The sequence below is a fragment of the Tiliqua scincoides genome, chromosome 3 (genome assembly GCF_035046505.1).
Source record: "Tiliqua scincoides isolate rTilSci1 chromosome 3, rTilSci1.hap2, whole genome shotgun sequence".
Lineage (NCBI taxonomy): Eukaryota > Metazoa > Chordata > Lepidosauria > Squamata > Scincidae > Tiliqua > Tiliqua scincoides.
In genome coordinates, this window is record NC_089823.1 from 18,176,031 (window position 1) to 18,193,913 (window position 17,883).

Below are 17,883 nucleotides of genomic sequence, written 5' to 3' on the forward strand. Positions count from 1 at the left end.
AATTTTTAGATTAATTGTAGTTTGGAGTCAGTCATTATCAAAGGTTACTGATTAATAATAATTAGCACTGGTTAAAAAAATAATTAGTAATGGTAAATACCAGTAAATGATTGGTGAAAAAAAATATAATACCCGTTGTTGTTGTTGTTGTTGTTATTAACAGTATTTATATACCGCTTTTCAACTAAAAGTTCACAAAGCGGTTTACAGAGAAAAATCAAATAACTAAATGGCTCCCTGTCCCAAAAGGGCTCACAGTCTAAAAAGATGCAAAAGAATACCAGCAGACAGCCACTAGAACAGACAGTGCTGGGGTGAGGTGGGCCAGTTACTCTCCCCCTGCTAAAAAAAGAGGAGCACCCACTTGAAGAAAGTGCCTCTTACCCAATTAGCAGGTGTATGTAACAATAATAATAATGTTGTGACAGTGATTCACTGGAATTTGTGTAAGAAGTCTGAACTGCCTGCAAGTAACAACTGGTGAAATCACAAAACTGAAAAAGTGGTAGAGAATGAAGAAGTCAAAATGCTCTGGGATTTTAGACACACACCAGACATAAACATCATAAACAAGAAGGCTAAGAAAGTCTGAATATAGACATTGCAATACATAGTGACAGTGGAATAGCAGATAAAGAACTGGAGAAAATCACCAAGTATAAAGACCTACAAATAGAAATTGCAAGACTTGTGGCACAAGAAAGCAAGAGTAATTCCAGTAGTCATAGGGACCTTGAATGCTGTCCCGAAACACCTGGAAAAGCACTTGAACACCATTGGGATTAGCACAACCACCATTAGTCGCTTACAACAGGCTGTCTACTAGGAACTGCACATCTACTACGACAATATAATGCAACAACATAAAAACAAAAAAATAGCAGCCTGTCCTAGGCCCTTGGGAAGGACTCGATAGGTGGATACATACAAAATCCAGTCAAGAACAACATGACTGCAAAAATTGGATAATGATGATAATAATGTTGAAGGACACTACCTTGATGTGGTGGAGGGACTTGCGTGCTCCGATGATATTGAGAGCTATTATGCTGGTTCAACAAGTGCTTAGAAATGTTTGGAATTAGCAAGAACATCCAGCAGTTCCTTAAAGAAAACATGAAAACATGGAAAATAGTGTTAATGGCCTTTAGTGAAGAAATTGGGGAAATTAGTATCAAAAGAGGCATATTTCAGGGTGTGTTACCATTGCTGTATAACATCTCTTTAATTCCCTTATCAATGATTATAAAGAAAACAAAAATGGGATACCATATCTCAGATCAAACTGGGAAAATAAATTACCTGCTGTGATTAAAACTGTGCGCAAAAAGCACCACTGAACTTGAATCACTGCAAATATTTGGCAATGAAATTCAGTTGAAGTTCGGATTGGATAAATGTGCAATTTTATCAATGCAATGTGGAATGATACAGAATCTGGATGGAATAGAACTTGTAAGTAAATGCATTTTGAAAACGTTCTCAAATAATGAAAATTAGGAGTATTTAGGAATCTTAGAAGCAGATAACATCTTGAATGCAAAAGTGAAAGATTTGACACAACAAGGATACATCCAAAGAGTGCAAAAAATCTTAAAATCAGCGTTAAATGGCGGAAATATCATCAAAGTCATAAATATACGGGCCATCCCAGTAATTAGATACCCAGCTGGAATAACTGATTGAACTCAAAGTGATTTGGACAAGTTAGATGGCAAACGCAAAAATTAATGAACATGCATTGTGCATTGCATCCAAAAAGTGATTGAGGGCGCAATCCTAACTCCTTATGTCAGTGCTTTCCAGCACTGCCATAGTGGTGCCAATGGGACATGTGCTGCATCCTGCTGTTGGGTGTCACTCATGGAGGCCTCCTCAAAGTAAGGGAATGTTTGTTCCCTTACCTCAGAGCTGCATTGCCCTTATGCTGGAAAGATGGATGGATTTTAACCTTCATGACATTTATTGGTAGAGTGTTCTTGGGCAGCAAAAAATCAGACCTTCAGTTTCTTTCTTGATGGAACCTAGTTTTAGCCATGCCCAAGTCAAGTCGTTACCACTTTTCCTTTCAATATTTTTTTAGGTATTGTCAGTGCAATGGTTTATTTTTCCAGCTCTTCAACCTCTTTTCAAATTTTTGCTTTTTATATTCAGCCTTCGTTTCTGCAATTTGTAAAATATTCTCCATTTTTACAGCCTTCAATAGTCTTTCCATGCTTTTGTTTACATAATCACTCAGATCTGTTTTTTCTTCTTCCACTATCTGTTGTATTTGTAGAAGTCGACAACCCCCAATTTTATATGATAGATATAATCTGTCTATGGGTGCAATCCTAACCCCTTATGTCAGTGCTTTCCACCTGATATGTGAATGTAGTAATGTAGTACGCAGACAGATTATAAAGTCAGACATAAGAGTTGGAAAATTAATCTGCTGTTCATTATGTAGAAAGTATAATTTGCCAGCATTGAAAAATGTTTGGAAACATCTGATTGAGAAGGTGTTGGAGAACAAACAAGTCAAGATCGTGTTGCTTGAAAATTCAAACGGACAGATGCCTCAAACATAATATATTGGATATGACAATAAAAGAAAATCAGAATGTCCAGCTAATTGATATCATAGTTCCTGGAGATACCGGAGTCAATGGAAAAGAACTAGAAAAAACAACTAAATACAAATACCTGGCCATTGAAATCATGCGACTGTGGACATTGTCATCCCCATTGTCATTAGAGCACTTGGAACAATCTTGAAAAGTTTTGCGAATTATTTTAAACAACTGCAGCTTACTGAAATAACACCATCAGATCTGCAAAAAAAAGGTGCTTTTGTTAACATTGTACATACTACGCTGAGGCCTAGTTGATACTTAGGTCTCGGGCTGAGACTTGTACCAGTTGCTCAACACCAGTTTACAACTGTGATTCATGTAATTTGGATTACGACTACTACTGCTACTACTACTAATAATGTTTCATTATATATTAGTTTTGTGAAAGGTTTTAATGCAGTAAAACCTGCAGATAATGCAGTATCAATTACCAGTGATGCTGTATTGTCCATTTCATGCATGTCAACGGAAATGTGTTATTGGTAGGACCCTAGATTGTTAAATGTAATATGTGTAAGTCTAATGTGTGTTAAATGTGTTTGAATTTTCAGAATGCTAAAAGAGCCAGTGTTGCAGCTGCACCTTTAGCAGCATGGGTTAAAGCGAATGTTCAATATTCCTATGTCCTGGAACGAATTCAGCCTCTGGAAACTGAACAAGCAGGGTTAGAAGCGTGAGTAAGGCATATTTTTCTTCAAGAGTTGTTCGTACATAAAGTAGGAAAGCTGATATCTTCTGTTGGATGAACCCCTTGTTAGAAGAAAGGTTTGGCCCAATTTCTGTAGAATGAATATGGCATGTCTGAAGTGTAGTTTAGAATCAGATATGCTTATGGCTCCAGTTTTGTAGAATGTGCCTAAGTCTTCACGAACAGATGTTTGCCCTAAGTAAATGTGTACATAGATAATTTGTATCTCCTGCTAGGAACAATGGGGCAGCTCTTTAGACTGAAGTTGCGATTGTGTGCATTCAAACATGCCCATTGAATTCAGCTGTGCTTATTGTCAAGTAAACATGCATAGGATAAGACTGGACAGGCGAAAGGAATATTGATATGTTTCTATGATATGTTACTGAGCTCATCTAACATTATTTCTAATCAAAGCATGTATTTAGACAAGTAGAGTATTCTATGGTCTGATTTTGTTTTACTTTCAGACGGCATAGATGTGTTCATGTGTCTAATCTGAGATAAATTGTATAACATTTTGGCCTGCTTCCAGAGTTTTGGCTCATGTATGTATGTATGTATGTATGTATGTATGTATGTATGTATGTATGTATGTATGTATGTATGTATGTATGTATATCCCGCCATTCCTGTGCTGGAGCAAATGCTCAAAACAGCTTACAATTCAAGATTAAAAATATATAATCTATAAAACAATAAGTAAAATCATAACAACAACAAATTGGAGTAGGGCAAATATTTATAACCAAAGCACTGCTATAGAAACTCAGGGGACGGACACATCACCCAAACGCAAGATAGAACAAAAATGTTCAGAGCCCTCACTGAAGGACAATGAGGGAGGGGGGAGTTCTTAGTTTTCTTGGTAGAGAATACCATAGTTGTGGCGCCACTACAGAGAAGTCTTACGTTTGTGCCCCCATCCCTTTAACTTCAATAAAGATGGCACTTGAAGGAGAGCCCCCTCAGATGACCTAAGAAAATAGGCCAGAATGTTTGGGAGAAGGCGCTTCCTCAGATAACCTGGACTCAAACCGAGAAGAGTTTTAAGGGCCAAAACCAGCCACTTGAATTGGCACCGGAAATGAATGGGAAACCAGTGTAGTCACTGAAGTAGCAGTCTTCTCTCACAAATAGACTGCTGTGTTATTCCTAATTCACATTTTTTTGTGCTTTCTGTGAGTATGGTCTCCTGTGTCTTTTAAATGTGTCATAGAAAGTAAGAATTGGGTATGGAAAGTAAAGATTGATCTAAGACAAAGTCATTAAAATGAAAGATGCATAAATGATGAGATTTTGTGCATACAGGTGCATCTTTACAAGCTGTTACTCTGGAGTTGAGCAATCTTGATCCTAAGTGATTTGAGGGCTGTGGCTTAGGCTGCAATCCTAATCAACTTTCCAGCACCGACATAAGGGCAATGCAGCTCCTAGGTAAGGAAACAAACATTCCCTTACTTTGAGGAGGTCACCGTGAGTGCCTCCCAACTGCAGGATGCAGTACATGCCTTACTGGCACAGCTATGTCAGTGCTGGAAAGTTGGTTAGGATTGTGCCCTTAATTTTATTTTTCCAGGTCACAAAAATCTAGAGTCACCATCTTTGAAAGGTGCTAACTCAAGTTATTGTTTCTAGATAATATACCAGTTTCCCCATGCTTTTATATATTTTGCATCTTAATTGATAATTATCTCAGTTGGTATTCCTGGTATATTTTAGTAACCTCAGGAAAACAGAGGAGAGAAAACAGAAGCTAGAAGACTTGCTTAATTCTGTTGGTCAGAAAGTGGCAGAACTGAAAGATAAGTATGTACTTTTTGGACAACACGTATCTGATTTTTTAATTGGTTGTTAATATTTGAGCTAATATTATTATGTGGGCTTTTTGAAACAGAAATTCTTTAAGGGTCATACTTGATGTTATTTTAAGCATGTAGTTGGGTGGGCCTAACATCTTGCTTTTTATTTGCTAAATGGATTCCCCAAGCCCTACAGCTGCTATTTGCCCTGAGGAAATAGCTCCCATTAGTGTCAATGGAATTGTTTTCCTAGGCAAATATCAGTCCCAGGGGGGCAGGCAGAGGTGAAGTTCATTGTAGAGCTATGTTGAGAGCAGTTAAAAACCCTCACCCCACACCTCACAATGGTCTCAATCTACAGGGGCCCCAAGTCTGGCCGCTACTTACGGGGGACGGACGGACGGACGGGGGATGGGGGGACGGACGGACAGACGGACGGACGGGGGACTCTAACTTCAAGTGATTGCTAACCTCAGTCACTTGCTTTAAGCATTGTCTAATTTACTCCAAGCATCAATAAAACCACTTTCCTTGCTTCTTGAAGATTTCTTAAAAATATAATTGATCTGTAGGTTTCAGGCCAGAACAACTGAAGCAGCTAAACTTGAAACAGAAGTTGCTAAAGCTCAAGAGACAGTGAAAGCTGCAGAGATATTGATTAAGCAGCTTGACAGAGAGCATAAGAGATGGAACGCTCAGGTTGGTTGGTGAATCCTCAATGTAAATGTATCATTGTTACATTTCCCTGAGCTAAATTGATGGTTTCTTTATTGCAAAAAGCTTAAATATCTTATTATGCATTGTATTGTCTGTATTCAACCACATTCAGGTCTTTTGAATCTTGCACCTTACAGATTGTGTTATGTCACTGTCTCAGGTGAAGGCTCTTAATAAGGAGTTGTAACTGACTTCAAGAATAGATCTTTTTTCAAGTTATTGTTTTATTTTTATGTGTATAATCCCTTCCCCTCTCTGGCCTGCCGGGCAATGTCTCAGGCCCAATCCTATCCAATTTTCCAGTGCCAGTGCAGCCATGCCAATGGGGTGAACACTCCTTCCTGTGGGGAGGCAGTTATGGAGGCCTACTTAAGGTAAGGAATTATTTGTTCTGTTACCTTGGGGCTGCATTGTGGTTCCACCAGTGCTGGAATGTTGAATGGGATTGGACCCTCAGTCTTTAGGAGAAGTGCTAGTTCAACTTAACCCCCTGCCCCACCAAATGATGCCTTTGTTTTAGGTCTGGCTACACTGAAGTAATGAAAGGTATAGTATCTATGCATTCTTTCATAAGATCAAAGAGAAATCAGTCTGGCAGATGGTCATTCCTTAGGATTTCTTTGCCTTAATTCACAAAGACATTCTTTCATATTTCGATCCATTTGTTCCATTGGAGACAACTTGCACTTCTGTTTTTCCCATAACACCCAGACTATGTCACCCTGTAGTTTGGGGTCCTTTTCTAATTCTGTGAAGCTGGTATGCAGGGCCACTGCATGGAGGTAGGAACCCTTTATTTCCATGTATTTCCTACCAAAAATCTTATCCCTGAAACAGCTAGTTAACCCTTGAAGTGTCACAACAGCAAAAGGATTAACTAGCTTCATTGGGGTAAAGCAGGAAAACAGCATATAGTACCCCTTGCTGATTTTCTCCCTTACCCACACATCTCTCCAGCACCCACAGATCTGCTGTAATGGAAAACAAACGCTGTGTGAAATGGTAGAGATGGCTGGCTATGAGAACAATGCTTCCAGAAAGCCTGGCATCAGGCATTTCACTGTTCTTTGGTGGACCTGGGAACACCTGAGAGGCGTCTTCCCAGCCTGCTTTGTTTCTAAAGGAATGACTTTGTTCCACTTTGACTTAGACTTGCCCTTTAGCAAAAGGGTAGACAAAGGGCCCAGAACAACAGCATCTTCCTGCTCCTATGTCCTTCCCTGCATGCTGTGGGAAGGATCTTCTGCTTATTTTCCACTAGCACTGGTTAACCAAAAATTTTGAACTCTGAATGGGGAAAACCCACTAGGTAAGACTGTGACCTTGTTCTGCATCCCAGTGCCTAAGCCATATGTTTTGCTTCCACACCATACTGGAAGCAATACCCCTGGTGTCCAATAGTGACACATCCAAAGAGGAATCAACAGCAAGGCTACTGCTAACAATAACTCCTCCAGACAGTTCCCAACTGCCTTGGGGAGCAATGCCTCGAAAGCTACTAGCTCTTCTGTCAGGATAGAGTTGGCGGCCAAGGCACTTGCAAGGATCCTTGGTCCCTTCCTCTCCCTCTGCAACTCTCCCACAGCTTTGCCACTGCTGCTGTAATCTTAGTGTGTCGAAGCTGAGCCTTCCTGGGCTGTTGCACTTAGCAGGGCTGGCTATGGGAAGAGTGTGAGCCAGATGGTAGCCGTGTTTTCTGCCAAAACTCCAAGGGCTCTGTGGCTGCTGCTGCGTGCCCTCCTCTCTATTGTCCATGCTGTCAGGATCCCTTGCCAGGCTTAAGTCGGCATGTAGGCTGACAGCCTCCCTCTTGAACTAGCACAGGGAAAAAAGCCTGCCAGACCTAAGTTGGCATGTACGCCACGGGCCTCCTTCATGCAGTAGTGCAGGGGAAAAGAGGCCTACGAGGCCTAACTCAGCATATAGGCATCAGGCCTCTCCCATGCAGTAACATAGGGACAGAGGCCTAAGTCAGCATGTAGGCATCAGGCCTTCCCCATACAGTAGCATAGAGACAGAGGCCTAAATCAGCATGTAGGCATCATGTAGTAGCACAGGGAAAAAAGCCTGCCAGGCCTAAGTTGGCATATAGACCACAGGCCTCCCTTGTGCAGTAGCACAGGGATAAATGGACCTCAACAATGGCTGTAGGAAGCCTGCTGAATAAAACCTTACTAGGATTAGCTTCCTGCTCTAGCAGAGGCAGGGGCTGTCTGGACAAATGGGAAGCCCTCCCAAGAGGAGGAGACTTCATCTACAGTTGGCCCTGCCTCCTATAATGGGAGTGGCTTGCCCCAATGATCAGGAATGTCCCTCTTCCTCAACCAGAGAACAAGCTTTTAACTACACGTCACATGGCAAATGCAATGTGTAGTTCAGATCTAAGAGTACTGCTTCAGAGTGCTACCTTTCGGCATTGCCTGAGCTTTTTGGGCAGAGTGACCAGATGTCATAACCATGAAAGAGGACAAGGCACCCCAAAATGTAGGACATCCAAGAAAAAAATGTAGGATGTGACAAAATAAAAGTTAAAAACACTCATGTATTGATTTTATGTAGTTAAATTAAACAATACAGGTGCAGCCTATTTATCCATGGATTTGTCTCAATGTGAATGGGGTGGGGGGAACTGAAAGTCACATACACCTTTGCCTCCTTTGCCCTGTGCTGGCAGCCCAAAACACTGCCAAAAGGCTCAAAACAGTGAAATAGCCCTGGAGCCCTGGAAGAGGTTCCCCTTTCAAAGGAACAGTAAGATTCCTGGAGCCCCTGAGCAGAGGCGTGGCTACAGGTGGGGCAGTGCACTAAGTTTTGCAGAGAGCCTTTCTGCAGAGTGCAAGTGGCTCCTCCCTCTCCATTCGCCTCACCCCCACCCACATGGCTCCAAAGGGGAGGAGAGGAGCTGCTTGCGCGCTTCGGGAGGCGAATGGCTCCCAATGGGAGAGGGAGGAGCTCTTGCACGCTGCAGGAAGGCTCTTTGCAAAACATAGTGCACTGCCCCCCCTGTAGCGACGCCTCTGCCCCTGAGCCAGCAAAGAGGCTGAAGAGGGGAAGGGGGAGCGGAAAACCTCTGTAGCCAGAGCATGTGCAGCAAGGTGGAGCTCGCTCTCTCTCTCTCTCTCTCTCTCTCTCACTCTCACACACACAGGGGCAGGTGCTGTAGCAACAGAGGGGATTGCTTTAAAAAACCCAGGAAGTGTTTGTCTAATCCCCCCCCCCAGATGGTGCAGGCTCTCCTGCTCTAGCCTACGGAAACAAAACAGCCCAGCAAGGCTACAGTCCTCTCCACACTTTCCTGGGAGTAAGCCCCATTGACTACAGTGGGGCTTACGTGAAAGAAGCACTTTCTTGAGAACAGCTTCCTTCGTTTCCTTCCATCCGGAAGTGTCAGGCTACAGTGTATTTGCGTAACTCTATGGAGGGAAGCTGCCTTAGTTTCCTTTCATCCAGAAGTGTCAGGCTGCAGTGTATTTGCGTAACTCTATGGAACTCAGCACAACACGTTTTTTGTTAATTGCGCCAAGTCACGGAACGGAACTAACGCGAATAAATAGGCTCCACCTGTATATTACTTATTATTAAATTTAAACTATCTCACATATAATTTATTAATTACAAGAAGGTTCTGCCTTGCCTGCAGGGACATACTCGCAGGGAAAAGGAGGAAATTTAAGTTTTTTTCCAGGACATGTCTTCTTTTTAGCCTCCTGTCCTGGAAAACGAGGACATGTGGTCACCCTCTTGGTATTTGGCAAGGGCTTGCATGTCCTGGTTAGTTCACTTACCCCTTTACCCACACTTGAGTGACATCCTAATCAGGCCCTGTTCCTTCCTGCAGCCTCAGAAGAATCGGTGTGGTCAGTTACCCTCAGAAGCACTCTTATTTGTGCTCTGATAAACTCTCCAGAGAGTTCCCTTCTGCCATTTCACACCTACCTAACCACCTTTGACTACCCATTAAACATAAGAACATAAGAAGAGCCCTTCAGGATCAGGCCCAGGGCCCATCTAGTCTATCTTCCTATATCTCACAGCAAGTTCTTCAGCAAGAGGACATCTAAGATGTTTGTTCCAATCCCCAGGACGTTCTGTGCTTTCTTTGGTAGTGGTTGCAACTTTGTTTCAGAGAGCTACCCTAGTAAAATCAGTGATTCTTGCAGTGAATTGCCAGTTTGTGCTGTTGGGGTGTTCATCTCCTGGACTGAGCGATCCTGCTGTATAATACATTTGTGATTTATCTATCTCTGTGAAGGCATCTAAGTAGCATTTACAGTAATCATAACAAAATACTAAATTACAAAAATAAATAAAAAGTAATGGAAGAAATCTGTTCCAGGTTTCAGAGATAGCAGATGAATTAAGTACACTGCCAAAGAGAGCCCAACTGGCTGCTGCTTTTATTACTTACCTTTCTGCTGCACCGGAAGATCAAAGGAAAGCAAGCTTGGATGCATGGACAAAATCAGCTGGACTAGAAAGTAAATACTGCAATTTATTTGATAAGAAAACAAAATTGTATCAAAATTGTAAAAAAAATTGACAGTTTTGGGTAATCAGATGTTCACTGTGTACAGAGTTGTACAGGGAAGTACTCTGTAATCTGGGGACCTTAATCATGATCATAGTAAATCACTGCACATTGAGAGAGAAAAAAAAAACATTCCAAGCATTTCTAAGCATTGCTAGGACAAAATAATACTAAACTTATCACCTACCAATACTCACTCTCCTCTTAGACATGGGGAAAAACAAAGCTGCCAAATAAGAAAAAAATGGGGGTTATCTGCTGGGGCAGAGCGGGGGGGGGGGGCAGGATCTGGCCTTTGGATTGGATCCTAACCCCACTCCTGGGTGACCTGGTGCAGTGCTTGGCTGCTCAGATCTGCGCCACCTTCCTAGGTGGTGCAGATCCAATTAACCCCACTGGGGATGCTACTGTGTTACTTGGAGTAAGGGGAATTAATTCCCCTTGCCCTGGGCTGAGCCACAACCAGCCCCAACCCTGCAGGAATATGGTGCTGGCCTATCGGCCTGCCTGTTACAGCGCAGGTTAGGATTGGGCTGTAAATTATGTTTTGTGTCAGGGTATCATTTACAGTATGTTAATAGTTTATATGTGGTAATTTTTGTTAAATTCAGAAAAAAATATCCAGCTGTTTCAGCTTTCCTGAAATAAATTAAAGCTACCTAGATGGCAGTTTTAGAACAAAAATGTACCACCACTACATGGTTGTTGTGACCGGGGGGGGGGGCCGGCGGATCCTAGCATCTTTTCTTGAGATAGTTTTGTGTTGCAGTGAGATAATTTCCCCCCACTGTTATTGTAAAATATTACCTGTTTAAACCAGAAAACCCCTCCTTTTCCTTAGAATTACATATATGTGTATGTTTCATAACCCATTTATTTTGAGACTTTATTGCAGAAAGATCATGATCTCTGAAGGGTTTGGATAGCAGAGATCCTATTATAACGTAAAATAAAATCAAAATTAAAAAAAACACTAAAATTCAATTATGTGGTAAAGTGATAAAGTAAACAATAACCTAATATGTTTTGGACGCTTATCAAGATGGACATAAGCCTTATAGATATAGAACTCTCAAGCAAATTTAGTGGTAGTAAAAGAGATATGTTCTGTTTGTTAGAATTTGACCTGAGGCGGTTCCTGTGCACAGAGAGTGAGCAACTGATTTGGAAAAGTGAAGGTTTGCCTTCAGATGATTTGTCAATAGAAAATGCACTTGTGATATTGCAGGTAAATTGTATGGTTTTTCATTTGCTTTCGTAGCATGATAGTGTATTAATCCTGATATGCTGGCCCCACTAGCAAATGGTCTTAAGAAAATAAGAACAGCCCCACTGAATCAGACCATAGGCCCATATAGTCCAGCTTCCTGTATCTCACAGCGGCCCACCAAATGCGCCAGGGAGCACACCAGATAACAAGAGACCTCATCCTGGTGCCCTCCCTTGCATCTGGCATAGCCCATTTCTAAAATCAGGAGGTTGCACATACACATCATGGCTTGTAACCCGTAATGGATTTGTAATCAGAAACTTGTCCAATCCCCTTTTAAAGGCGTCCAGGCCAGACGCCATCACCACATCCTGTGGCAAGGAGTTCCACAGACCGACCACACGCTGAGTAAAGAAATATTTTCTTTTGTCTGTTCTAGCTCTTCCAACACTCAATTTTAGTGGATGCCCCTGGTTCTGGTGTTATGTGAGAGTGTAAAGAGCATCTCCCTATCCACTCTGTCCATCCCCTGCATAATTTTGTATATCTCAATCATGTCCCCACCAGGCGTCTCTTTTCTAGTCTTGCAGCATGCAAGACAGAGGCTTGGGTTAAATTGAGCCACTTAGAGCCCAATCCTGTGGTCGGCGGCACGGCTGCGTGCTGCCGACCACAGTTGCAAACGTGCTGTAAGGCATATTTGCGGGGCTCACCACCGGCCTCCTGCCGGTACTAGCCCAGCACCGGCGCATGCTGGGCTAGCGCCGGGTGGTGGCCCAGGTTCCGCAGCTTGGCAGTCTCCCGGACCACCGGGCTGTGGAATGGGAAGCGGGGGCGTGGACAGTGGCGTGGGGGAGGTGTTCCGGGGAGGGGGGAGGCCAGCAGGGGTGGGGAGGAGGTGTGCCAAGGGGCGGGCAGGAGGAGGATCCGTGGAGCCAAGCTCCACAGGATGCAGGGCGCTCGTGGAGGGCTGTGCGCCCTACACGAGCGCCTTTACTGCCAACCTTTTGGTCAGCGGTAAAGTGAGTAGCCCCATTACGGGGCTGCTTACCTTACTCAGGGGAAGGGGATGAATGTGCCCTTCTCCCCAGGAGCCTCCTGCAGCAGCGTGGGAGGTGTAGGATTTGGCGGCAGCCCTTTATGGTGCTGCCAAGCCTGGGTGCTCTGGGCAGCTCAGAATTGGGCTACCCAATTTAAAAAAGAAAAAAGAACCCTTTACAGAGATGAGACCTACAGTGGGTAAGACCTTAAATGCCTCCCCCTTAAGTGCAGGCAATACACTTAGAGGAAACATCAAATGATCATCTGCTCCCTAAGACGGGCATTCCAACCCCAACCTGAAAACCTTTGAGGCAGCCTTTACAATTCAAGCCAGAGGGCTCCCCAGCCAACCAGCCAGCCTCCCCAGACCAATAAGGCTTTGGGGAGCAGTACTGGCTCGCCCACCGATTTTTGCTGACCTCAGGTTGCACACTGAAATCTCTATTCCTGCCTCCGTGACCCACATTGCACCTGCCCTATGTGACCACAAAGAAAAATCGAACCACTACAAGCGAATGGCAAAAAAAGTGGCCAGCCAATCAAGCATACAGCAGAAAAATCCTATCTGGCTCTACGGGCAACCAGCTAGCCTCGAACTGCAGAAGGGGAAGGATCATAAGAAACCAGAGCCAGGTTGAGGAGAGATCCTGAAAGCAAGACACCAATCCACTGCCTGCCAAGTTGTGCCTCAGTTCAGTGAGATGGAGTGGGCTAGACAACAACAGCCTGCATGTGACAGGCCCGCACAAACAGGGAGTCTGCCTGTAAAGTGTACATGAAAAAAGCAGTTCCTTTTTATTTTCTTTAGTCAGCAGAGTACTATAGATTATTCTTCACCTTTACTTGTTATTGGTCCAGGAATGGAAAAGGACCAAAGATTCTATGATCTTTAGAATAACAGGAATCACTTCTCCTCATATCTACCCAAGTGCAATTCAGCAGCCTAAATTTAAATAGCTGAACTTTTAAGACTTTTGAAGGAGTTCAGCTGTTAAGATATGGAATGAGTCACGCATAGCACTGTGCCCTTCCTCCCATGTTATCTGTCTTGCTGTTAATGCTGAATAAGTTGCACCCAGTAGCTATCTTTGAATTTTCCAGATCTTTGTTTTTGGTGTGTGTGTGGGGGGGGGGGCATGCGAAGGGGTAAATTGTACAGTTTCTATCCTGTTATTTAACATCATTTTCTCTTTTTAATAGAGTAAAGTTTGTCCATTTTTGATAGACCCTTCTTCTAGAGCTACAGAATGGCTGAAAACACACTTGAAAGAATCACGCTTGGAAATTATTAACCAGCAGGTCTGACTTGAACTTTGTTGATTGATTTGTGATTTTGAAAAAGCACTTTTTGTTACTATTGTCTGAGTAGCATATAAAATTGATCGGAAAGACTTGGCCAATTTCTGCATGTCCTGAGATATTAATTGTATTCTAAATGGTTTTCCTTTCACTTTTGAAGCTCTCTATTTCTCCCTCACTTGCTTTGGGGCCAATCCTAAACTCATTCAGTGCTGGCACTGAGCGCCGTATATGTGATGTAAAGCACATTTATGGCACCTGGTGAGTAGGGAGCGCTGGTGCTGAGCTTGTGCTAGTCAGGTGCCAAGCCCAGTGCCAGCAGGAGGAGAACGTACTGCTGCTGGGAGTGAGACTGCCTGGTGGCGGTGTGAGCTCTGGGGCACAGGGGAGGGCAGAATGAGGGTGGGGCAGGGGGAGGAACCAGGGTGGAAGGAGGGTGGAACCAGCAGAGCTCTGCTCCACTTCATCCTGAACGTTGTCAAGCTGAAAATACTTTTCAATAAGTAGTAAACTGTTTAAGATCCGATAGCTAATATGTTGTATGATTTTGTCGTAGAACAAAGAAATGTAGATCGAGATCTCTGCACTTTCCACACAATTTGCAATATCTTTTTAATTTTTTCAATTTGTTCTTAATAAAAAAATTTTAAAAAAAGAAAGAAAAGCCTGATATGGAGTCTCTCAAGTCTGTGCTGGCAAAATAGCTGTCGCAGATTTGAGAAGCCCCATTGTGGGACTTGGGGTTTCTCCTGGGGAAAGGGGACCTTTCCCCCATGGTGACTCTCAATGGCTACCCAGCACTCTCTAGATACAGTGGTAGCCTCTTTTTTTGCTGCTGCTCCAGTGGGTGGCTGGAAGTTTAGGATTGGGCTGCCCGTAAAGAATAACTTCCTTTGTTCTTGAGCTATTGAATTTGCCCATACCAAATTTTTACTCAGGGTTTCCACCCTCAGTACCCCCAGTGAAGAATACACCTGTAGTGAAGTTTTCTTTAATGGTGAATGGGGAGGGTAGCAATCCAGTTCCACTGTCTTCCTTAGAAGTAGATTCTAAGGCATTTAGATGACAAAAGGATTCGGTTACATCACAGCTATGATAACCTGCTTCTTACTTTAATGGGGAACATGAAAATCTTTATGTGTGGTGAAACAGGTTTTTGCTTTCCCTCCCATCTTGCAGATGCCCTGTTTTGAGGGGATAGAATTGCACAAATTGAGTGTGTGCACATTTGGGCACATGCCACATGCCAAATGAATGTTTGAACTGGGCCTTTCCTTTTGGGGGAAAAAAAAGCAGTGTAGTTGAAATGCATCACTCTCCCTACACTGTTCCTCCTCAAATGTGACTGCTCCTAATTTCTTTCTCTGGCAATATCTTCCCTTCTAGGGAGGACCACTATGAGAGCTCCCATCCCTTTCTCTTTCCTAGTTTATCAGAGGAACTAGGGAAAATGGGAAAGAGAAAGTGGGAAAGTTCCTTTGGGGCATCTTATAAGTAAATGCTTCTTGGAAATATGTGTTGCCAAACTGAGGGCGTATGGCCTTTCCTAGGTATGCTTTAATGGGGGAGGGGGGATAGGAACCAGTGTCACTCTGCAGTTCTGACAGGAGGGGTCAAGAGGGATATAGAGTTGCCTGCAATCTACTCATTCTTCTTTCACCTTGTCTTGAGACTGCTCAGTGACAGGCTCCTGATTTCCCCATCCTGTGATTTGGAGTCTCACTGTTCTGACAGAAAGAAATATTTGAAAGAAAAGTATTTTTAGTGGATTGTAATGGTTGAGTTAGTGGGATATTTTGAGATAATAGGACTGTAACCTAAACCCTTATTCCCCAATCTACCATTTATTAGAATCTATAAAATCTGAACCTTCCTTTAGTCTGAATTCATCATTAATTTTTAGGGTTGCATACATGTCCCCAAAGGATTGAGTAAAATACTTTTTTTGTACACTAGGTCCTAAATACTGCATCCAAGCAAGGAACCATATAAATTGTCTGGGTCTAAGGCATTTTATAGAACGTACTGGTTGAACTTTAGGGGAACATGCAGTAGAACTCAAATGTCACAGCTCATCTGCCTGGCAAAAAATACCTCAACCGTTTGTTCTTTACATTTTGACTCATCTGAATTGTCTTATTTATGTCTTTTTTCTATTACTGGCATAGTATTTTTCTATAACTGGCTTAATTCAGAAGACTAATCAATGATGACGAAACTTTACTTGTGCAGGATGCCAACTTCATTAATGCTCTCGAATTGGCTGTGCGATTTGGGAAAACTCTCATTATACAGGAAATGGATGGAGTAGAGCCTGTGCTTTACCCACTCCTAAGGAAGGATCTTGTTGCACAAGGTAAATTTCCAGCCTTAAATGTGGAAAATATGTGAGATAATTGTGTTGCCTCTGAGCCAGATAAAAGATACATCATTTTGAAGCAGCTAGAGTGGAGTAAAACTAACTTTACCGAACTTGGCCATAAGTTCTCTCCCTCCTGAGCTACCATGGCACGTGGCTGCGGCAGCACCAAAGATGGCTGCCACCACATCCTGTGCTCCCATGGCAGCCGTGGGCGGCACCTCAGGAGAACACCTCCTCCCCCCACCCCCGCTTTCCTCTCCATAGCTCAGCAGTCCGTGCCCAGTGTTAGGACTTGCTAATGTGCCTTATGACATGTTTGCGACAGTGCATGGCGGCAATAAGCCGGCACGTCGAACTCAGGATTGGGCTTTTAGTTATTTACATTGAGAAGGAGACTGGCCATTTTATACTGCATGGGAAACTATTCCACAATTGTTGAGGGTCTCAAGAAAGAACTCCTTGTCAAATCTGGGCTTTCCATTGGTGCCAAATGGCCTTGCCTTTACCACATTTTGTTGATTCTGAGGAGCTTTGCCTTAGCAACTCTTCTTGCTAGCATCCCCAGCACTTGGAGTACTAAAAGAGCAGCTTCAATCTCATTGTCAGGTTGGGGAAAGCAAGGCAGTGCTAAAAGCAAACTATCTTCAGTCCCACTGGCAAGATGCAGATGACAGTGGTAGCTGTGGGGGCCTTGGTCATACTTGAATAATCTATAACAGTTGTGGCCCATTTGACTGTAGTATCAAATAGTAAAGGCTTTGTAAACATAAGGAAATTAATACAATCAGTTAGGTTAATGCATACAATTGCATTGTATTGAAATGCATAAAATTTCTATAGACAATGCTCTGTTTTCAAACACTATGGTCACAATCCAGAGAACTGTATGATTAGCTCCAAGCATGCAGTAGGCTTTGACTTAGTCATTTCTCAAATAGATTTTAAGAACATAAGAACATAAGAACAGCCCCACTGGATCAGGCCAAATGCCCATCTAGTCCAGCTTCCTGTATCTCACAGCAGCCCACCAAATGCCCCAGGGAGCACACCAGATAACAAGAGACCTCATCCTGGTGCCCTCCCTTGCATCTGGCATTCTGACATAACCCATTTCTAAAATCAGAAGGTTGCACATACATATCATGGCTTGTAACCCATAATGGATTTTTCCTCCATAAACTTGTCCAATCCACTTTTAAAGTCATCCAGGCCAGATGCCATCACCACATCCTGTGGCAAGGAGTGCCACAGACCAACCACACGCTGAGTAAAGAAATATTTTCTTTTGTCTGTTCTAACTCTCCCAACACTCAATTTGAGTGGATGTCCCCTGGTTCTGGTGTTGTGTGAGAGTGTAAAGAGCATCTCTCTATCCACTCTGTCCATCCCCTGCATAATTTTGTATGTCTCAATCATGTCCCCCCCTCAGGCGTCTCTTTTCTAGGCTGAAGAGGCCCAAACGCCATAGCCTTTCCTCATAAGGAAGGTGCCCCAGCCCCGTAATCATCTTAGTCGCTCTCTTTTGCACCTTTTCCATTTCCACTATGTCTTTTTTGAGATGCGGCGACCAGAACTGGACACAATACTCCAGGTGTGGCCTTACCATAGATTTGTACAACGG

The 17,883-nt window shown here is 43.1% G+C and overlaps 1 protein-coding gene across 1 annotated transcript in view; it reads left to right on the forward strand.

Moving 5' to 3' along the window:
* The window catches only part of DYNC2H1 (dynein cytoplasmic 2 heavy chain 1), a 209,157-nt gene that overhangs the window by 94,648 nt on the left and 96,626 nt on the right, over positions 1 to 17,883 (forward strand). Inside the window, exons 61-67 of the mRNA XM_066619151.1 lie at positions 3,167 to 3,288; positions 5,026 to 5,112; positions 5,678 to 5,804; positions 10,159 to 10,300; positions 11,469 to 11,578; positions 13,802 to 13,900; positions 16,133 to 16,256. Coding sequence (XP_066475248.1) covers positions 3,167 to 3,288; positions 5,026 to 5,112; positions 5,678 to 5,804; positions 10,159 to 10,300; positions 11,469 to 11,578; positions 13,802 to 13,900; positions 16,133 to 16,256 — 811 coding nt within the window. The remainder of the gene's footprint in view (positions 1 to 3,166; positions 3,289 to 5,025; positions 5,113 to 5,677; positions 5,805 to 10,158; positions 10,301 to 11,468; positions 11,579 to 13,801; positions 13,901 to 16,132; positions 16,257 to 17,883) is intronic.